Genomic DNA, 24,796 nt, shown 5'->3' with positions numbered 1-24,796 from the left:
TGTGATTGACACCTTGTAATGGGTCCTTGACAACTTTTAACTGCAGCAAGATGGCATATTATCAGCATAACAGAAGCAGGGATGTCGTTGTAACAACTGAACGTATTGTTGGTCATCCCCATTCCACTATAAGTCGTTTTGAGAATAAAAATCAGACAATAAACGCTGTTAAAGACCTTCCGAGATAATGAAGACCCCCTATACCATTTGCTAGGGAAAATCAAGCATAATGAAGGTTGGTCAGAAGGAAACCCATTGCATACAAGACAATCCAAAAAAGAGAGTGATGGCCATCCAGGAAGCTTTTAACAAGAACTGTTCGAGATCGACTCATCGCTACTGGTTATTCTGCGATAAGACCATTTCGGAGACCTTTGCTAACGAACAGACACACAGTTTTCCGTATCCAATGTAGTGCAGAGCTCGCCAAAGTTGGAAATTAGCATCGTGGAGGTAGATCCAATGTTCAAATGGAATTCGGTTCATCTTCCTTGGCCCGATCGTAGCCCGGATTTGAACCATATTGAGCATATTTGGGACACTATTTGGCGGAAAGTGCGCGAAAGGACACCCCAGTTCAAACACATTATGAAATAAACAATGCCCTTCATCAGAAATGGTTGCTGCTACCTTAGCAACAAATTAGTCGATTTATGGAAGCAATCAGAAGACGTTTAGATGCGGTTATCTATGGCAAGCCGTTTTACTATTTATTCGAATTTCAAGATATCTCCTATAATATATAAGATATCTTATATAATATATAAGATATCTCCTCTAATATATAAGATATCTTATATAATTTCATTTTTATAAGATATCTCATATATTATATAAGATGTCTTTAATGTTATATGAGATATCTTTAATGTTATATAAGATATTTTTAATGTTATATAAGATATCTCATAAAGTTTATATGATATCTTATATACTTTATAAGATATCTTCTAAAGTTTATAAGATATCTTATAAAGTATATGAGATATCTTATAAACAATTTTAATATAAGATATCTTATATAATTTATAAGATATCTTATATAGTTTATAAGATATCTCATATAGTTTATAAGATATCTTATAAACTTTAGAAGATATCTTATAAAGTATATAAGATATCTGATAAAGTATATAAGATATCTCATAAACTATATAAGATATCTTATAAACTATATAAGATATCTTATAAACTATATAAGATATCTTATAAACTATAAAAGATATCTTATAAACTATATAAGATATCTCATAAACTTAAGGAGATATCTTATAAACTTTAGGAGATATCTTATAAACTTTAGGAGATATCTTATAAACTAAATAAGATATATCCTATAATATATAAGATATATCCTATAATATATAAGATATCTTATATAATTTCATTTTTATGAGATATCTTATATATTATATGAGATATCTTATATACTTTATGAGATGTCTTATCTATTATATAAGATATCTTTAATGTTAAATAAGATATCTCCAAAAATTTATAAGACATCTTATATACTTTATAAGATATCTTCTAAAGTTTATAAGATATCTTATAAAGTATATGAGATATCTTATAAAGTTTATAAGATATCTTATAAAGTATATGAGATATCTTATAAACAATTGTTATATAAGATATCTTATATAATTTATAAGATATCTTATATAGTTTATAAGATATCTCATATAGTTTATAAGATATCTTATATAGTTTATGAGATATCTTATAAAGACAATTATATAAGATATCTGATAAATTATATGAGATATCTTATAAACTATATGAGATATCTTATAAACTATATAAGATATCTTATAAACTATATAAGATATCTTATAAGCTATATAAGATATCTTATAAAATTTATGAGATATCTTGAAGTAGGAATAAATAGCAAAACGGCTTGCCATAGTTATCCGTTTGAATGGAGGCTGCGCACAAAGTACTAATTCTTTGGCGTATAATGATCAACCATGATGTGAACAGTCATCTGAAGATTAATTTTGAAATGTCTGACATTGCAAAGTTCGACTACAGTAAAAGTTGTAAAATGCATTTTTTTGTACAAATAACACTTCATTTTGTTATTAAAATTGTGGTTATATAAATCATTTTTTTTTTCAAACATTTTTTGTTCGTTTCAATGACAATGTTATCATAAACTATGTTTCAATAATATTATACACATATTTTATTATATTTCATCCAAAAAAAGAGGCTGATTTTTCAAGTTTTAAAAAATCAAGGTGTTGCAATACTTTTTTCCATGTGTATACATTACATAAAGTGATTCTGTAAACGATGTGGAGAGATAAATGATTAATTAAGGATTAACAAGATCTTTTAAAAAAATGAAATATAGATATAAATATGAATATATATATATTGAAGGTATTCAAGTAAGGCCTATAATTTACTTGATAAATTTCCAATAATCGTCTGCAATTAATCAACAATTAAGGGGAGTTCACATATTTTTTTATCAGTAATTGGCTTGAAACAGTTTTAAAACTTTAAAACTTTTAATTATAACAAACCATTTTTGTCGAGCCTGCAACTTTTGTTGCAGAAAGCTCGACATAGGGATAGTGATCCAGCGGCGGCGGCGGTGTTAGCTCACTTCTTAAAAGCTTTATATTTTAGAAGGTGGAAGACCTGGATGCTTCATACTTTGTATATAGATGCCTCATGTTACGAAGTTTCCGGCAGTCACATGTCCAATGACCTTGACCTCATTTTCATGGTTCAGTGACTACTTGAAAAAAAGTTAAGATTTTTGTAATGTTAAATTCTCTCTTATTATAAGTAATATGATAACTATATTTGGTATGTGCGTACCTTGCAAGGTCCTCATGCCCGTCAGACAGTTTTCATTTGACCTCGACCTCATTTCATGGATCAGTGAACAAGGTTAAGTTTTGGTGGTCAAGTCAATAACTCAGATTCTATAAGCAATAGGTCTTGTATATTCGGTGTATGGAAGGACTGTAAGGTGTACATGAGCAACTGGCAAGTGTCATCTGACCTTGTCCTCATTTTCATGGTTCAGTGGTTATAGTTAAGTTTTTGTGTTTTGGTCTGTTTTCCTTATACTGTATCCAATAGGTTTACTATATGTGGTGTATGGAATGATTGTAAGGTGTACTTGTCCAACTGGCAGATGTCATCTGACCTTGACCTCATTTTCATGGTTCAGTGGTTATAGTTAAGTTTTTGTCGAGCCTGCAACTTTTGTTGCAGAAAGCTCGACATAGGGATAGTGATCCGGCGGCGGCTACGGCGGCGGCGTTAACTAACTTCTTAAAAGCTTTATATTTTAGAAGGTGGAAGACCTGGATGCTTCATACTTAGTATATAGATGCCTCATGTTACGAAGTTTCCGTCAGTCACATGTCCAATGTCCTTGACCTCATTTTCATGGTTCAGTGACCACTTGAAAAAAAATTCAAATTTTTTGTAATGTTGAATTCTCTCTTATTATAAGTAATAGGATAACTATATTTGCTATGTGCGTACCTTGCAAGGTTCTCATGTCTGTCAGACAGTTTTCACTTGACCTCGACCTCATTTCATGGATCGGTGAACAAGGTTAAGTTTTGGTGGTCAAGTCCATATCTCAGATACTATAAGCAATAGGGCTAGTATATTCAGTGTATGGAAGGACTGTAAGGTGTACATGTCGAACTGGCAGGTGTCATCTGACCTTGACCTCATTTTCATGGTTCAGTGGTTATAGTTAATTTTTTGTGTTTTGGTCTGTTTTTCTCATACTATATGCAATAGGTCTACTATATTTGTTGTATGGAACGATTGTAAGGTGTACATGTCTAGCGGGCAGATGTCATGTGACCTTGACCTCATTTTCATGGTTCAGTGGTCAAAGTTAAATTTTTGTGTTTTGGTCTGTTTTTCTCATACTATATGCAATAGGTCTACTATATTTGTTGTATGGAACGATTGTAAGGTGTACATGTCTAGAGGGCAGATGTCATGTGACCTTGACCTCATTTTCATGGTTCAGTTGTCAAAGTTAAATTTTTAAGTTTTGGTCTTTTTATCTAATACTATATGCCATAGGTCAACTATATTTGGTGTATGGAAATATTTTATGATCTTTATGTCAGTCGCACAGGTTTTATTTGACCGTGACCTCATTTTCACGGTTCATTGCACAGTGTTAAGTTTTTGTGTTTTGGTCTATTTTTCTTAAACTATACGTAATAGGTCAACTATATATGTTGTATAGAAGCATTGTTAGCTGTACATGTCTGCCTGGCATGGTTCATCTGACCTTGACCTCATTTTCAAGGTTCATTGTTCTATGTTTAGTTATCTTGGTTAATGTTAAGTTTATGTGACAGTTGTTATAAAGATTAGCTTTATACTAAGGACAATCAACATAATATCAATGATTAGTATAGAAGGCGAGACATTTCAGCGTGTGCACTCTTGTTTATTAGTTTATTCCCCACCAATCTTTATGTCTATTTTAGTCATTTGAATTTTTATAAGAAGTGAATATATATTTTTACAATCAAGAAAAATCCATTTTTCAATGAAATAAGTTTTTGAATTTGTTTACATTGAAACGGTACATTTGCAATGCCCTGTGCTGAAAAATACTTTTTTAAATTGATCAAAAGGCACTAAACAACATTTAAATCTTCAATGTCATATAACCTATATTTCAACTTACAAAATGCCCCAAAACAACATTTTTAGATTATTTTTATTGACACTTAAAAGTTCTTAGCTGTTGGTCTAGATCTTATGTCTTACAAAGGTAGTTGGTAACATTTATATACTAGAAGAATTTTCAGCAATAGCGCTTTATTAATGTTCTTTTGTCCCCACCATACCTTAATGTGAAATTATTCAAACTACTCTTCCAGTCTTTCCATAAGTGATTTCCATAACTTTGATTTAGCCATGGCGTTGTCAGTGTATTTTCGACTTGTGAGTTTGAATGTCCCTCTGGTATTTTACACCCTCGTTTGCTTAATATTGTACTCTCTTTTGGTCCTCTATATACATTTATTAAATCAACAAAATGTTATTTCTTAAGTTCATATTATTATATAAGATATTGGTGCCCTGACCAGAATAGTTTTTGTAGACTTAAACCTAATTCCAAATTATTTGGATTTTTGGTTGTTTTAAATTAAATTAAATCTAAATTTTGTATTTTGATTTCATCTTTTTGGTATCTCAGGATGTTGTCACTAATATAAAAATAAGAAGTCTGCTTACTAGCTACAGTATAGTTCATGTCTGCTTACTAGCTGTACAGTATAATGCACCGCTCGTTTGTAAGATCACCATTGTTAATGGTCTTCCTTTGGCTTTCTCAATATGTGCACTTATTTATACATCTTTAAGTTATGAAACAAACTTAAATAAGAATACTCAGTAGTTCATATAGTTATAAATTGATTCACTGATGCATGAAAAATGCGCAGACTTATTGTGAACCCCACAGCTAAAAGTTTGCATCTATTTGACCATATGTACTGAAGTTACTGGAATTTTGCCATTTCATTTCACTCTTGTACCACAATTTAATGACACCTTTTAAACAAAACTCATCTGCGACCATGATACCTACTTAGCATCATCGTGGGATAACTATTAAAGATTTAAGCCCAAGGCGAAGCACAACATATTCACAACATATTCACACTTTCGAGTGACCTTACAAAACTATCATTTCTCATTGTTATATTCAAACCTAAATAAGAGTTCACTTTTTATAATGAACTATATATATTTGTAAATATAAAACATAGCTAGGTAATGATAATTTCAATGGATGAAATGAAATAGCACCGACATAGTTTGTGAAGGATAAATTGTTTTTCTTCTGCTTCAGGTAAAATATAATACTTATACTTTTTTTTAATTTTCAAAAGCAACACAATGTTATACAAGAGTGCACACACTGAAATGTCTCGCCTTCTTTACTAATCATTGATATTATGTTGATAGTCCTAAGTATAAAGCTTGATTACAACTGTCACATAAACTTAACATTAACCAAGATAGCTAAACAAAGACCAATGAACCATGAAAATGAGGTCAAGGTCAGATGAACCATGCCAAGCAGACATGTATAGCTAACAAAGCTTCCATACAACAAATATAGTTGACCTATTACTTATAGTTTAAGAAAAATAGACCAAAACACAAAAACTTAACACTGTGCATGAACCGTGCAATTGAGGTCATGGTCAAATAAATCCTGCTGGACTGACATATATAGATCATGATATATTTCCATACACCAAATATAGTTGACCTTTGGCATATAATATTAGATAAAAAGACCAAAACACAAAAACTTAACTATAACCACTGAACCATGAAAATGAGGTCAAGGTCAGATGACACCTGCCAGTTGGACATGTACACCTTCCAGTCCTTCCATACAACAAATATACTAGCCCTATTACTTATAGTATCTGAGATATGGACTTGACCACCAAAACTTCACCTTGTTCACTGATCCATCAAATGAGGTCGAGGTCAAGTGAAAATGAGGTCAAGGACATTGGACATGTGACTGACAGAAACTTTGTAACATGAGGCATCTATATACATAGTATGAAGCATCCAAGTCTTTCACCTTCTAAAATATAAACCTTTCGAGAAGTTATCTAACGCCGCCGGATCACTACCCCTATGTCGAGCTTTCTGCAACGAAAGTTGCAGGCTCAACAATAAAGCCCCTTTTTGAAATTTGATTATTTTTATGAATATAAAACTCTCTGTATGAATATTTGAATTCAGACCATTCAACATTAAATGCTTACTTTTTATTGTGTCTGTTAAGTTTACGCATCCATGTAAATATAACGGAATTTGATGAGACTGTCATCAAAGTGAGAGGGTTAGCGCTATAAAACCAGGTTTTATCCACCATTTTCTACATTTGAAAATGCCTGTACCAAGTCAGGAATATGACAGTTCTTGTCCATTCGTTTTTGATGCGTTTTAATTGTTATTTGATTTTGCCATGTGATTATGGACTTTCCGAATTGATTTTCCTCTAAGTTCAGTATTTTTGTGATCTTACTTTTTATTGATAAATTTAGATGTATTGTGTTTCTTCAACGAAAACTATTCTTTGCTTTATATATCAGCAGTCTGGCATCGTGTTTTTTTTTTAATGAAAAAGGAAATAATTCCCTCAAATGTAAGGTATATAAATTAAATAAATATCATTTTATTTATCCTTACCAATTGTTTTGTTGTGTTCTCTATATATGTGTACCATTAGAAAAGGCATGAAATTTTGCAAAATTCAAAATGTTTTTATTTTAATCTTTGCTTTCTCATCTTTCATCAGAAGCCTATTTTCCAAAGGAAAATGCCTTAGGGATTGTACACTTCGTTAGTGCAGCTTTTAAGGGTTCACTTTCATAATTAACTGACAATGAAAAGTCATTCATGTATAGCATTTCATAGTGCATGGAAAACCATGTACTATGAAAATTAGAGGACAAAAAATTACTTTTCATTGGACGAGAAGGGGTGAGTATGTTCTAAATGTAGTTGAAAATGTTGTAGTGATTTTGATGCAGCCAATTTACAGAGTTATGGGAATTTTCACTATGCTACCACACTGATGCTTTGTTAGCAAAACCCCAATGAGACTCTTTGATAGAAAGGTCTCACATTCTTAAAGTTAAATGAGATATATATACTTACCATTATAAATCTTGAGTAAACTACAGAATCTAACACAAAGCTGAATTCCCTGAACCAGAAGATACAGGTGGAAAATAAATGTTTGTGCAGAAACGAAAGGTTCCAAGGAATACAAACTCTAAGTTTGCGAAGATAAAAAGGTAGATTGTGAGAAATTAAAGAATTTTCAGTCTCCAGAAACCTGCAGCTAAAACATCCACTAAAGAAGCACTATTGTAAAGTGTGCAGGATGTTAGAAATAGCTCCAACATCATGTTCCTTAAGGTGCATCTTAATTAGAAGTCTTCATTAGAAGAATTGTATCAAATCTAAATAATTGAATAGTTTTACAGATCCAAGTTGAATTGGTTTTTGGCAGAATAATCTTGTTTTCCTTTGTTGATAGGAATAGATAACCTGACATTTGAGGAGGTGTGAAGACTCAGAATTCCATGAAAATACAAATGTAAGGCTCATATAGGACAGAGTACTGAACCTCAGCCCGGAATTTGATGTTTGGCTACAAAAGTTGGATCATTAAAACGATTAAAACGAAGACAGTGATCGACAGTGGAGAAACGCATGAATATCACTTCTTCTAACAGAGGACAAGGCAAGAATAACAGCACTTTTCTGATAAAAACTTGATGTAAGTCTTTTTTATCAGGTTCAAAAGGATGGATTTTTAAAATTGATAAAACTACACTAAAATTCCAACACGGAATTCAAACCCTCTGTCTATGATGTCGTTTAAGTGTGAAATTCTTAACTAAAGGTACAAAAAAGTATAAAGTAATCATTATTACCAAAACTTGTACCTACAGACAGTTGAATCGGCATTGAAATAGCTGATTGATATCCAAGTCACAATTTGTAAAGTAAACCATTATTAGTCCAAGTACGGTCTTCAACACGGAACACCGAACAGCAAGCTTTAAAGCCCCCCCCCCCCCCCCCCCCCAAAAAAAAAAAAAAAAAATGACTAGTGTCACTCCATTCAAACGGGAAAACCAATGGTCTAATCTATCTTAATAACGAGAAATGAGAAACACTTCATCAACTAACGACAACTACTGAACCTCAGATTTCTGACGAAGGACAGGTGCAAACAAAAATGCAGAAAAAATACTGTCACCTTTATCTGAAACAATTGTGGAACATCAAAACATAGAAAGACAAACTTTAAAATATCAAATGTAATGGCTTAACTCAATCAAAATACATATATACACACAAGTGAACATACACTCAAAGAATAAACTTGATCTATGATTCAATGTAAATACAAAAATATAAGCTCAGATAAACAGATGCATCTAGAAATGTTTCAAAGCATGGCAGGACCTACATACTATTAGTATATATAAAAATTATATGTAGTCTATCTATATATGTTTCAGAAAATTAAAAACTCACTGGATTTTTATGTGCATTTTTTTCCAGTCTGCACAACATAGCAAAATACACAAACGCGTCCACCAAGTAATTAAAACAGTTTAAATTAAATATTGTTTGTAGTTGACTATTGCTCATCTTTTGTCCACTTAAATCAATACTGCTCACAACATTTATTAAATAACGGGATCGTGTAACATGAATGTTAAATTTTCCTTTGATCTTTTGGTGAGTTAACTTGGTTATTTTTAGTAGAGTGCGTTAACTGAATGATTTTTTATTTATTTCACTCTCCAATCCCGCCGTAGAAAACTTCTCGTTTGAAAAGCAAAGCATGGGAGGAGCTTAAACCAGTGCATTAACTTCCATCTCAAAAGTTGTTAATGCACAGTCTAGCTCCGCCTCCTTGGGATAGTAATGAGGGAGCAACCATTTGAACTTCAAGGGGGCTATGGTTTTTTTTTTTGTCTCAGTCGGAAATTTGATTTCATACAAAGCTCGATCAACGCTATCTATCAAATATTTTTTTCAATATTTAACACTAAGGTATGGGGAAAATATTAATTCAGAAAATTTTTGTCATCTTCTTGACCAGAACAAAAAACAAACTTTTCATCAAATTGGGGATCAGAATATCTTTTTAGAAGAATAGAACACATTCCAAATTGGGGATTTATAGTTATCAAAGTTACCAGAATTATAATTTAGTACGCCAGACTATCTTTTTAGAAGAACAGAAAACATACCCCCACATAAAGTTCTATTTTCGTGTATTGAACAATATCCAAACATTTGTCCCTTTGTCCCTGGACCTTAAATGAATTCAACACGCATTCAATTTATCGATCTTCCCCAATTTCGGGAAATGAAAGAACATTTTATTTACCTTCATCATTGGTATTAGGGATATGTTTCCTTTTTAGCACAACGTCCTTTGAAATTACAAGTCTTTTTTTATGTTTATGTTTTGATGGCAAATAATCATAGAATAAATTTTTGCATTACCCCGCCCCAATTTTTTTTTCTCTCCCACACACCCTTTTTCAAGATTTTTTGGGAAGAAAAAATAAATGACTATCGAGTATGAATCAAACGATAACAATTCTTTACATTTTAAACGTACCTTTATCGGACATACCATAGATGTAATACCTATATCTATGGACAAACAAAGCAAGCTGACATTAATTTTCTGAAATAAGATATTATATATAGTATCACGCCACTATTTGATTGACGTATCTAAAAGTGCAGAAAAGTCTGATTGGTTAGTGTTTAACCTTTAACATGTGTCATAGCCTATTAATGTTACAAATTATATATAGACTCAAAGCTACGCTTTTCGTGAATTAAATAAGTTAATTCCTAAAAGGCGTGCTATATATATAACTTCTCAAACAACTTTCAGAACTAAGTTTATTTTTGGCACCTTCTGCAGGAATGGAAAAAAAAAAGAATAGCAAAATCCAGAAGAATTTGTAAATTTCTAAAACCTTTAATAAAATTGAGAATGGAAATGGGGAATGTGCCAAAGAGACAACAACCCGACCATTAAAAAAAACAACAGCAGAAGGTCACCAACAGGTCTTCAATGTAGCGAGAAATTCCCGCACCCAGAGGCGTCCTTCAGCTGGCCCCTAAACAAATATATAAATATTATGCATTTAAAATTTAATAAGTTGGTTTCTACTATGCCTTTAAACTTTACCAGTTGCACAGGTTTTTCTGTACCAGAGTAAAATTTGTGTTGTAAATACTGGTATATTAGCCAACAAGAGTTCACACGCTGAAATGTCTCGCCATCTTTACTAATCATTGATATTATGTTGATAGTCCTAAATATAAAGCTTTATTACAACTGTCTCATAAACTTAACATTAACCAAGATAACTAAACATTGACCAATGAACCATGAAAATGAGGTCAAGGTCAGATGAACCATGCCAGGCAGACATTTTAACAATTCGTCCATACAACAAATAGTTGCCCTATTGCTTATAGTTTAAGAAAAACTGACCAAAACACAAAAAAACTTAACACTGAGCAATGAACCGTGAAAATGAGGTCAAGGTCAAATAAAACCTACGCCACTGACATAAAGATCATAAAACATTTCCATACACCAAATATAGTTGACCTATGGCATATAGTATTAGATAATCCAAAACTCAAAAACTTAACCTTGACCCCTGAACCATGAAAATGAGGTCAAGGTCAGATGACATCTGTCTGCTAGACACCTTACTATCATTCCATACAACAAATAAAGTAGACCTATTGCATAAAGTATTAGAAAAACAGACCAAAACACAAAATATTAACTTTAACCACTGAACCATGAAAATGAGGTCAATGTCAGATGACACCTGCCAGTTGGACATGTACACCTTACAGTCCTTCCATACACCGAATATACAAGACCTGTTGCTTATAGTATCTGAGATATGGACTTGACCACCAAAACTTAACCTTGTTCACTGATCCATGAAATGAGGTCGAGGTCAAGTGAAAACTGTCTGACGGGCATGAGGACCTTGCAAGGTACGCACATACCAAATATAGTTATCCTATTACTTATAATCAGAGAGAATTTAACATTTCAAAAAATCTGAACTTTTTTTTCAAGTGGTCACTGAACCATGAAAATGTACAAAGTATGAACCATCAAGGTATTCCACCTTCTAAAATATAAAGCTTTTTAAGAAATTAGCTAACGCCGCCGCCGCCGGATCACTATCCCTATGTCAACTTTCTGCAACAAAAGTTGCAGGCTCGACAAAAAGTTATGATGTACTATGCTGGTAGAAGGAGATAATTTTTTCTGTACAAATAGAAGTATCAGGGAGTCTGCTAGTTGCTGTACAGAGATTTGTAAGGGATCAACTTCCTTCTTACTACATCTACTGCTGAAGATTATCAACTGGGCATCATATGTATTCAATGTTTGTGGAATGTCTTACTGCTCTGGAAAGAAGTCTGTCTGCTCTTTCAGAAAACCCGCTCTTTTAAAGCCAACGCTGAGGGAAGCCACGCCAAAAAAGGGATAGAAACAGGAACAGAATGTTGTGAAACATTCCAAAGTCATGAACTGGATTATCACCTTCTTTCTATCTACCTGGGGCCATCAATAAAGATCTTCCTCATTACTTTTCTCCTGTTCACATTTTTGAATTTGATATTGCGGATGTGAAATTACTGGAGAGCTGAACTTATTGCCGTTATTCTCTAGCGTACAAAGTCGTCCAGAATCCTCTTGAACCCATATAAAGAGGGGCCAGTGTCAGTAACCTGATTCCTAATAGAAGTGGTAGACAGAGCATCAGGCAAAGACACACTACTACTAGAAGAAGCTGTTTAACGAGGAGTAGGAGCTGACGGACTAGAAGTAGCAATTTTAGGACCAACAACTGTAGTAACTAGTCAACAATAAAGCCAGAAACCTGCAAGATTGACCAGGAAAACCTAAATAAGGAGATACCAGGGGTCTAAACCAAGACATGTCATTATTAGCCGTAGCAAGTAGAGTAAACCTACAGTATGAAGCTGGAAGTAGAACCAGGTAAGCTTTAACCAATAAAGATACCCGGTAAGACGAATCAGACCTAGAGGTGTCAACTGGCCTGGAAACTGTGCAACAGTGGTAAATGGTAGGGGCACCTCCATCATAACCTGTATTGAGGGTATTAACAAATGTTGTTCTGCATTTTTTTTGTTGTAGTCTCGGTTCTGCCTTTTTATTTTTCACTCTATTCGGTCCTGCCTTTTTATGGTACGTTTATCCTGACGTTATTACATAAATTATCATGCTGCCTATTTTTACTCTAAAGTGCCCTATCCTGCTTTTTTTCAAATTTTATCCTAGGATGTATAAAGACATAGTTTGATAGATCTACTCAGAATTTATGATGGTAAGGCATTTATTGATATAACATTGGTAGGATTGTTTGCCATTTTGGTAGTTTCATAGGAAACCATCATTTTGAATAATTTTTAATTGTTTTTATGGAAGTTACCACAATGAAGTAAATGTTTTGACATATTAAACAAGGACTACTTGACAATCCATGAAGATTTTTTTATTTCAATGTTAACCTTGATTCTATGTATTTTGTGTTTTTTTGGCTGTGCATGTACTTATTTTTAGTGTTGTCAACGGTTAACCATTTGAACAACCGACTACCGAATACTAAAAACGCTAACTGGTTAACCAGACTTTTTTTCAATTTTAATATATTTTTATTAAATTTGTATTGAAATCATTCAGGGTTCTCACTAAGGCGAGTCCATGAGTCCTGGACTCATCAAAATCTGTCTGGACTCACCATTTTCAAAACTGGTGAGTCCACAGATGCATCAAGATTGAAATATTTTGTAAACTGAACACAGTTAAACACAAATATCATCATTTTATAGCAAAAGTTTAAAAGTGATGTGAATTTAATGTCATTTCATTGCTCTGTTAGCATGATTAGGAAATGGAGACTAAAATATTACATTATATTGCAATAAAATATTTTCTTCTTTCTGTTGGACTCATCATGGCTAAAAATGACGAGTCCCTGGACTCGCCTTCAAAAATGCTTAGCGAGAACTCTGTCATTAAATAGTTATGTTTTATTCAAAAATTGTCGTCGTGTTAATTAATTTGACGGATCAATTATCCAGTATATTGATTGCTATTGTTAATAAAAAAAAAAACATAACATTAATGAGAACTTGTCTATCAGCTCGGGGCAAGATCTTAAGAAAATATAATTCGTATGTTTTTAACAGTAACTTTAAACAGGAACATATATATGTTCCCAGCTTTGAATCAGTTCAACGATTAAATTTTACGATTTACTTTATTATTTCATATTTGATCTAATACTGTGTAGACCTACATCTGAATGTGCAACCTCTGTCGTGCAAGGCTTTGTCATACTTTAAACGAAATGCTAACTCAAAAATTGTGAAATGCAAACCAGTGTGAATGTAATCAATGTAAAAAAGAAGATGTGGTATGATTGCCAATGAGACAACTATCCACAAAAGACCAATATGTATACTTGATAGTCCAGTAACATGCTTAATCTTTTCAAATTAAAACACTCCACATGATTTTCGGAGACAACAAAAGAAAATTAAAGAATCATCGATTTCAGACATATTCAATTCTACGAGATCAACATGGTTTATTTTTATTTTTCAATCTGAAGTTCCATGTAGTACAAACGCCATAGTTGATACAGTGTATTTGATTATTAAAAGTCAAACTTCACCAGAAATCCTCACAAACAAGCCTTATAATATCAAATGACAAACATAGATTTATCGTATCATAAAAACGTAAATTTATGACTTGGATGGACGGTTGTCACAATGACACGCATACCACATCTTATATCTATGTGTAGGGTACTATCAACTTAAAATACCGGTTAACCGGTTAATCGGTCGACCGGTTAGGCAAAAGTGTACGATTTGACAACACTACTTATTTTGTGTGATGGATAGATACCCCATGTCACTTGTTTTACTATTACCCTGTTTATAGGATGATACCCTAACTTTTAAAACCGTGTGCCTGGATGATAATGCACTGAATATGATATATCAATTGCATATAATTGACACTCAACAGGATTTAAAATAAAAAAAATATTGATACCTTGAACTCGCAAGTCAGATGAGTTACACTGAATAAAGAATATTGATGATTTATACACATAAGAAATGGAACACAAGCAGTCTGAACGACAATTTATTATTTTTTTCTACAAACATTAATATATTTCACAACAAAAAGCACCTTTTCTTTGAAATATTATTCTATGTACAAATCTTGCCCTTCATAACTTTTCCATGTTACACATGCATTCAGAAATAAGGAATGTTCAAATAACTATTCATGGTAAAAGATTTAAACTTTTCACTCTTAGCTGATCACTTTCCACTCTTAGCTCTTAGCTGATCACATCTATTTGACAAACAATCTATAAAAATCAATCATTCTTTCATCCATCTGATCAATCTTTTTGTCATATTCTATATGAAAGATACCTTCAATCTGTTTCACAACAAAATATACCTCAATATGACAACAATTAAACGAATCTCCTGTTATAAGACTGATAAACAAATATTCCAGGTAATTGATTATTGAAAAAAAATGTAGAAATTGGATTGTCTTCACATTGATATTTCTACAAGATTGACTTATGAATATAAACTTAACAAACCTTTTCAGAAAATATATAATAAAACTGAATGTCAAACTCCACACTAGCCATAACTGAAAATCAAAATGCTAGTAAGCACTGAGCAGTAAAGATTGCTTCAATTTATCAGTGGAAAGCAAAATTAATTATTGCATTGGTTGTAGTTGATTTAAAAGCAATTCTAGACAAAGGAAGGTAACTCCAAATTTTTAAAGATGATGTAAAAAATTATATCTTTCTATTTTTAGATCAGATATTAGATTCCTACACCTTGCAAAAGTTATGTAATTTTCTTGACAAGTGTAACAATATTTTGTGCCTTGAATATCTGAGCTTATATTACATCCATTAATTTAATGAAATGTTCAAGGATAGGATGTATAAAATGTTTTGATCTATGCATTATATTTTGTGTTTCAACAAAGGTAATTATAAGCCTTGGAAAAAATTTAGATACCAAGTCAGTCCCATAATGTTTTGATTGCATTTCATGCAATCTTTACCTTAAAACTTGTTTGATACTTAATACCATAAAAGGGATGTGTTCACAATGTACATGAAAAAGATGTTTTGTGTACAAGTGTTTCATTGGTCAGATCTTTGCCAGCCAAATTATTAATTCTAAGACAATCAGCAGATTTAAGTGCTTCCAATATAACAGATTGATACTTTTACATATTTAAAATGTGAAGAAATTAAATGAAAGGATGGTCAAATCATTTCTTAAAAATACCTACTCCATTAAGTTGAGGTGCATCCAGGCTATGTAACAAAGCCTTTACAAATTGGACATTATTTATAATTTACTTGTACAAAATGTACAACATACAATGGTACACAACACTTCATATTTTACTCCATTTTTTCCCTTTTAATTAAATTCTGTGTATAATGAGTTGACATTTCTTTTACAACACTGTGACAACTTTAATTTGATTGACAAGGAGAATATCATTTATTTGATTTCAATCTGTCAATTCAATAACAATTAAAATCCTAAACAAATTGAGGGAGTTCTTTTTTTCTCCAAGTTTTATTAATTCAAAGAAGCCTAACTTTCTGACATTATTACTGCTATTTTCATAATTTGATCTTGGAGAATTACTTCAAAGTTAAAAACAATTCATTTAATTTATATACTTTTTTTAGATTTGTACTTTGTAATTATAGATTTAAGAGATACTGGAATGCTTAATTAACAGAAATGTATATTTAATTGGAATTAAAACTATAATGTTTTATAAGTCAGAACACCATGTAATTCTGCACAACACATGTAGATCAGCTACAGCACACTAATAAATGACATCACTCTTCCACTCCAAAATACAATATATAAATACATAGGATTCCATTCACATTCTAAGTACATGTCAATATGACAAAGATTTACAAAAACTACTATAAAAACCATAACCAATTATACAATACTTTCTACTTAGTCAATACTTTGTACCATTCTGTCTACCTAGTCCAACCATTTATACAATACTGTCTACTTTAAGTCCATGGCAATTATACAATACTATCTACTTAGTTCATGCCATTCAGATTTTTCCATTGAGCAATAAATTAAGATAACAAAATTTCCATTGTCTTTCCTACAACCAAAAACAAATCTTGCCATTCTTGTCACATTAATCAAATCTTAGTATAAAACACAATTTATGCAAATTATACTTAAAAAAAAGTTTTTTTGATTAACACCCATATACTTTTGTGAAATAGGATTGTATCAAAAGAGGGGTTTGATAAAAATGGCTACCATTGTGCATTAAGATAATTTTCCTAGTCTTTTCCATACCTGCCAACTTTCACGATTTAGGCGTGTATTACACGATTTTGACTCTTTGTCACGATTGCACGATCGTGATCGTGAAAAACCCTCTAAAACACGATTTTGTGAAAATCTACACGAAAAATATGATGGTTCCCGATTTTGAACTTTTTCTAGACCACAAAACAGCACAAACAAAATAGTCGTCGCAAAGAATTGTAACCTTTGAAATTGTTGTCGCGCACTAAAACCCCCATGGGCACTTTCAAAACTAGGCAGGTATGCTTTTCTAAAGTATCATTGGTCTTAACTCGGCCGTTTCCGTACCTCATCTAACTTTGTCCGTAATACGTAGGTTTCCATTACTGATCTCCTGTAAAGGAGGGGAATAAAGTATTAAAAATATAAGCACTAGCAGTAAATCATTCAGCTTCCAGCGAAGAAATGTAAGGCGTAGACACATATCACATACTGAATTACAGCCGAGGGATAGAAGAGTAGCGGATTCTACTGAGGATTGATGAATGCTGAAGTATAAGTAACAAGTAACAAATGTTCATGTCAATGAACTCTCAAAAGTCTTCATACACTGACAGACAGCAAATTAGGACAGGTGTCAATCTTAACTAAGAAGCTTGTATTATTTTCTTCTTACAAAACTATAAACATATAATTACAGATATACATTTTGTTACAGACATTCAAATTATGTACAATTAAATATCAACAACTCATAAAACAGATCAAAATTATCAGTGAGATCAATATGACCTGTATCAAATCTGACACAATATAAACAAAGAATAACTTAGAAAGCAAATCATTCTTTAGATTCAAGATTAATCATCTTTCAACATTTTAAAGAACAAATACTAGTACAAATACTCAATAAGAAAATCTCCATACACATTAAGGTGGATCGGGACTATTCGACTGCGCATGTAATTTCACGCATGAATTACCATGCACACGAAAAGTTTGTTTCTTAAATTCATTTTTTTTTTTGTTAAATATTTTGATTGATTAAAAATGTTAAATCACTGTACTTTTATCATTATTATGTGTATCTGTGAAAGGCTCAAAATGACATTTCACCCAATTTCACCCTTTTCCTGGCAAAATTTTGGTTTTAAGGCAAAATATATTTTTTTTTGCTTATAGGTGACCTAAGTTTTTTATTTGCTCATTCTTTGAAGCTATATTTCAGCTTTTTATATTACAGTTTTTGATGAAGTGTCACAGAACGTTTTTTTTTGATAATCTGATAAAAATATGTCAACATCTCTGTTTTCCCTATCATTTCATTGAAAAACAGTCCCTTTTACATACCTCTTTAAAAGTAATATTTTGAGCTTAAATGACACCCTTTTTTTTCGAACAATTTGATTCCCTCTCTGTAAAGTTTAAAATAACAAAAAATACGGCACTTCTGACAGAAACTTCGAATAGGCCTGAGCCACCTTAAACAAAAACTTTAGTGTTCTTATCATAGAAATATGTTACTTTTTTCATCATGGTAGTTAATACTGAAGTCCCACTAGGCCACGATCACACTACGATCTGTGAAAAAAATACAAATTTTGATGATCGTAGTAAAATTGTATAGTTTGCAGTAAGGTCGTATCACAGTCATGGTTAGGTCTTTAAGATCATGATGAGCTTGGCCTACTTTGAACATGTTCAAAACAATCGTGGTGCGATCATGCTGAAAGCAGGTCATAGTAGAAGCGTACTAAGATCGTAGTAAAGGTTGCTGTACCATCGTAGCGAGAGCGTGATTCTATTCAGAGGGACTACGCTACGATCTCTCAGAGACCTCGCTACGACCCAACAAAGCTTCCACTACGACTACGACGCTGTTTGGGACCATAGTACGATTCTAGGGCGCCCATGCCGTCCTCATCACGCTTTTCTTACCACTGAACTATGTCCATACTACGACCATCATTCTCATTGTCTTTTTCACAAAAAAATATATAAAAAAGCTCCCTACATTTTGTTAGTCTGTATGTAATTATCCATTTGTATGTGATTATCCATTTGCTCTAACGGCTTAACCATGCTTCTCGTTTTTATATAGATTAGACCGTTGGTTTTCCTGTTTAGATGGTTTTAAACTAGTAATTTTTTGGGCCCTTTATAGCTTCCTGTGCGATGTGAGCCAAGGCTCCATGTTGAAGGCCGTAATTGGCCTATAATGGTTTACTTTTATAAATTGTTACTTGGATGGAGAGTATGTCTCATTGGCAATCATACGACATCTTCCAATAGCAATTGACACGTCTGTGTCATCTCTGCTATTATTCACTAAAATAATGTCATTTGAGCTTTATGGACCAGCAATAGGTTTAATTTAGGTTGAATTGATCAAGTTTGTTACTTTACTCCCTCTGCCTCTACATCAACCTCTATAGCACCACGCCCACATGTTCAAGTAAATTTGGGTGGCATGACTGTATTGCTTCCGAGAAATCTACGTATTAATCAGACATGAAGTACTGGAACTGTTTTGATATGGAACACGATATTGATATTATTGTTTGGAACGTAGTAAGATTGCGGTATGAACGTAGTATAATCGTGGTAAGAACGTGCTATAATTGCAGTAGAAGCGTGGTAAGATCGTGTTGCAATCGGATAACTCGTGGTATGGTGGTAGTGAGAACGTGATGAGCGTAGAAAGATCTTGATAAGCGCAGTGAGAACATGGTATATTCATAGCGGGATTGTTGTAGAAGCGTAATGAGGACGTAGTATCATCGTGAAAGCAGCGAAAATTTACATTTTCATGCCACTCATACCGCGACCTCACCACGATCTGAACTTATTTTAGATCGCGGTGAGTGTGGTGCGATTGTGGTTTAGTGGGACTAGGGCTTAATATATTTCATTAGCTTTCTGTAATTTCTTTGTGGGTGTACATCATGGTACAGTGAAAATATGAGTGAAACTCTAAATTCACCTCTAATGGTGATTTATACCCCATTTTGAAAGTGCCTTCCCATGGCATCTGCACAAAGTAAGTGTAACAAAAAAAAACACAAAACAGCATATAATTATTAAATTATTAGATTATCATCAATCACAGTGGTTTTTAATATTCAAAACAAATTAAACCAGGTGCTCCGCAGGGCGCAGCTTTATACGACCGCAGAGGTCGAACCCTGAACAGTTGGGGCAAGTATGGACAAAACATTCAAGCATGATACAGCTCTGAATTTGGATTGTGATCAAATTTTTGACATTACATGGTTTTTTTTTACACAAAACAAATGCCAAGATTTTACAAATCAATTAAAGATTTCTTCTTCAAACTTTTTAAATCTAAAATTAAATAGTTGACACAGCATAGGTTTCTCACACAGAATGAATGTGGTCTAATGAACTTAAAAGGTTTTTTTTTGCCTTTGAGCAATTCACTATGCTGTTGAATATTAATCCTCTCAAAAAAATGTTTGAAGAAATTTTCTTTTTATTTATGAAATCTGAAATGAGAAAAATTTAACCCCCCCCCCTTTTTTTCACATCCCCGTTTCCCTTTTTCAAAACTGATATCAATTCAAATTTCTAATGGAGTTTGCAACAATAACTACTCATTTAAATACATCATAAAATATTAAGATGTAAAAAAACTGCTTGTTATCACTGAATGGTAAAGATTATTTAAATTTATCAGTTGGTAGTAAAAAGTGTATATACATTGTATATTGTATATAACAAAGATTTAAGTTGATTCTGGACAAAGAAAGATAACTCCAATTAAAAAAAATTCTTGCTATTGCACAATATTGTGCAATAGGATATTTCTTGCTTACTATTCTGGACAAAGAAAGATAACTCTAATTAAAAAAAAATTTGCTATTTCACAATATTGTGCAATTAGATATTTCTTGCCATTGCACAATACTGTGCAATTGAAAAGACTTGCTATTGCACAATACTTAATATAATAATTTTAGATCCTGATTTGGACCAACTTGAAAACTGGGCCCATAATCAAAAATCTAAGTACATGTTTAGATTCAGCATATCAAAGAGGCCCAAGAATTCAATTTTTGTTAAAATCAAACTTAGTTTAATTTTGGACCCTTTGGACTTTAATGTAGAATTTGAAATTTGAAAACAGGACCAAAAATGAAGAATCTACATACACAGTTAGATTTGGCATATCAAAGAACCCCAAGGATTCAATTTTTGATGAAATCAAACAAAGTTTAATTTTGGACCCTTTGGACCTTAATGTAGACCAATTTGAAAACTGGACCAAAAAACTTCAATAATCAAGAATCTAAGTACATTTTTAGATTCAACATATCAAAGAACCCAACCGATTCATTTTTTGTCAAAATCAAACTAAGTTTAATTTTGGACCCTTTGGACCTTAATGTAGACCAATTTGAAAACGGGACCAAAAGTTGAGAATCTACATATACAGTTAGATTCGGCATATCAAAGAACCCCAATTATTCAATTTTGATGAAATCAAACAAAGTTTAATTTTGGACCCTTTGGGCCCCTTTTTCCTAAACTGTTGGGACCAAAACTCCCAAAATCAATACCAACCTTCCTTTTATGGTCATAAGCCTTGTGTTTAAATTTCATAGATTTGTATTTACTTATACTAACGTTATGGTGCGAAAACCAAGAAAAATGCTTATTTGGGTCCCTTTTTTGCCCCTAATTCCTAAACTGTTGGGTTCTAAACTCCCAAAATCAATACCAACCTTCCTTTTGTGGTCATAAACATTGTGTTTAAATTTCATAGATTTCTATTTACTTAAACTAAAGTTATTGTGCAAAAACCAAGAAAAATGCTTATTTGGGCCCTTTATTGGCCCCTTATTCCTAAACTATTGAAACCATAACTCCCAAAATCAATCCCAATCTTTCTTTTGTGGTCATAAACCTTGTGTCAAAATTTCATAGATTTCTATTAACTTAAACTAAAGTTATGGTGCGAAAACCAAGAAAATGCTTATTTGGGCCCTTTTTGGCCCCTAATTCCTAAAATGTTGGGACCAAAACTCCCAAAATCAATACCAACCTTCCTTTTATGGTCATAAACCTTGTGTTAAAATTTCATAGATTTCTATTCACTTTTACTAAAGTTAGACTGCGAAAACTAAAAGTATTGGGACGACGACGACGACGACGACAACGTGATAGCTATATACGACGAAAATTTTTTCAAAATTTGCGGTCGTATAAAAAGTAGGGTACTGAAGGTATCAGCTAAACTGCTCTGATTCTAAAAACAGATAAACAAAATATATCATCATATTGCTGGACTTTTTTTTTTTATAAAGAACAGATTTATTGATTTTTGTAGAATTAATATTAAAAAAACAGTATTTATTCCAATGTTTACTTATTGTATATAAGACCTTGTTTTTTTGTTACTAATGAAATGACTCATAAAACATAATGTCCCCTACCATCAGTAGTGAGACTTGTGTTGGCAATATTCCATTTAAAGTAATAAATGTATTAAAAATCAATAATTTATATGTACAAGAAATGACAATTTCACATTTGTTTGATTTTTTGGCATGTTTAAAATTCGTTGTTATATGATCCAATAGCTTTAAATATATGAACAAAGAAAATATTCTACACATTCATGACATTGCAACCTTCAAGCTATTAGAAATACTGAAATTGTTTCTTATAATCAGCTTGAAAAATACCATTTCTGACAATTCATTATGAAACATAAAATGACAGAATTTAAACGATACCTACCCCCCCCCCCCTTCTCCCACCAAAAAAAAAATAAATAAACAAAAATTATATTTTATTGGAATGGTATAAAAAATACAAATGTTGTAAGAAATTTGGACTTTCAGAAACAAAAGAAAAATTGTTAAAAACAATCAAGTTTCTTTTCTTTTTCTAAAGTATGGGGTGGTATATGAGATGGAGAACAATTCAAATTATATTACAAAAAAAAGTATTGTATTCCAGAATTATTAATTCATACCATTCATAACTGATTTCACACCTTGGTCCCTGTTCATATTTAAAAAGAAAGGCCTGAATTTTAATTTCATATCTAAAAGCTATCAGACCGTCTTATAATATGAAGACCTCCTTCTTCGTATTTCTTTCATTTTCTTTTTTCTAATTAAAACTACTATTCAGTGCAATGTGAAAGTCAAAATCCACTGTATATAGGGAAATGTCATCTGATCTTTCTTATACATAATCATGTGATAGTATTGTTTGTCTTAGTTTATTAATATTATAACCATTGATTTTTTTTGGTCTCTGTTTTTTTTAACATATTGAATGCAAAAAAAATTTTGGTGGTTTGTAATTAACTATTCTCTTTACTTGAAAAATATATAATTTAAATTCACTTCTCCTAATTTACTGTCAAATTTTCATATCTATTTCCAATGTCAGAATACAAAACAAATATGTCTTCAGACATTCCCAAAGCCTGCTGGTAGTCTAAAGGCCTTTAACTTGGATAACCCAAAAGATTAATTTAGGACATATTACTGTATATCATTTTCCAATTTCCAATGAGAGATTCTTTCATCTAAAACTGATTTTGATTGAAAGGAAAACTTGGCTGATTACCCATCTGACCTTGTCCTGGAGGCATTTGACCTCCCATTTGTCCGTGCCCTATAGGAGGCATTTGACCTCCCATTTGACCTTGAGGCATCTGATTGCCCATTTGACTTTGTGACATTTGATTGTCCATCTGACTAGGATTAGGACCTCCCATCTGACTGGGACCCTGCATCTGAGGTCCATTTGGTCCTTGTCCAGGCATCTGGTTTGCTGGTCCGGACATGTTACTCTGAGATCCCATCTGACTTGCAGTTGGACCCATTGATCCTTGACTAGACATTTTTTGAGGTGCAGATCCACTCATCATACTTTGATTCGGCATCTGCCCTCCCATTGACCCCTGACCTTGTGGAATCTGACCTGGTGCTCTATTATACATGGCAAACCTTGGATCCTGTCCCTGGTGACCACTGTACTGTTGATTAGGCATGTTAGGAGTTTGATTGTAACCTTGACCTTGTGGAAAATTCTGTTGCCCGCCTTGAGGAAAAGATCCTTGTTGATTTCCAAACTGGTTGCCTTGGTAACCTTGTTGACCATACTGACCTACAAAGAACTCAAGTTTAATTCATTTCAGATGAAAACAGATGTGATTATTGTCCAATTTCAAAATATACGTTAAACACCTTAATCTGAAAAATGAAGACTAAACAGGGAATATTATTGTGTATACTGTAGGATGCCAATTTTGTATTTGCAAAACTAGTAATAATTGATTGGCAGATTGGTACTGATTTTTAAAACTTGTACAAGACACTGGTGGTATAAACTTGATTTCATAATAATCTGGCAAGACACAACACTTACAAAAGCAGACAGACAAACTTGACTAAAGTTGCAATGTCTCCTAAACCATGCTGTGTTGGGGGTAATTAAACCATTTGTGTCATGGATGGATGCCCCATATCATTAAACATTCAAATATAGTACAATTATGTGTATCCAATGAATTACTTTTTAAGGCAAATAATTTATATGTTATCAAGGTTTCAAAAGCAATGCATATATATCAATGTATATTTTTTTATGGTGAGTCAGCAGTGGTACAAGTTTGCAATGATTGCAGTTGTTCTTGTTCTAGTTGGTAGTTAACATTGGTTTTAGTTGACTGTTAGTAGCACCAGTGACTGAGTATGAACATGTTATAGAATGAATG

General features: G+C 32.4%; 1 protein-coding gene across 2 annotated transcripts in view; it reads right to left on the bottom strand.

Annotated features, from left to right (window-relative positions):
• Nucleotides 1-14,810: 14,810 nt before the first annotated feature.
• The window catches only part of LOC143080389 (uncharacterized), a 33,226-nt gene continuing 23,240 nt past the window's right edge, over nt 14,811-24,796 (bottom strand). For both annotated transcript variants that reach the window (XM_076256216.1, XM_076256217.1), the window contains one exon: nt 14,811-24,186. In XM_076256216.1, coding sequence (XP_076112331.1) covers nt 23,603-24,186 — 584 coding nt within the window. In that variant the 3' untranslated portion in view covers nt 14,811-23,602. The remainder of the gene's footprint in view (nt 24,187-24,796) is intronic.

This window comes from Mytilus galloprovincialis, chromosome 6, assembly GCF_965363235.1.
Source record: "Mytilus galloprovincialis chromosome 6, xbMytGall1.hap1.1, whole genome shotgun sequence".
NCBI classification, from domain to species: Eukaryota; Metazoa; Mollusca; class Bivalvia; order Mytilida; family Mytilidae; genus Mytilus; species Mytilus galloprovincialis.
Note: the sequence above shows the minus strand (reverse complement) of the source record. Positions and strands in the feature narration are given on the sequence as shown.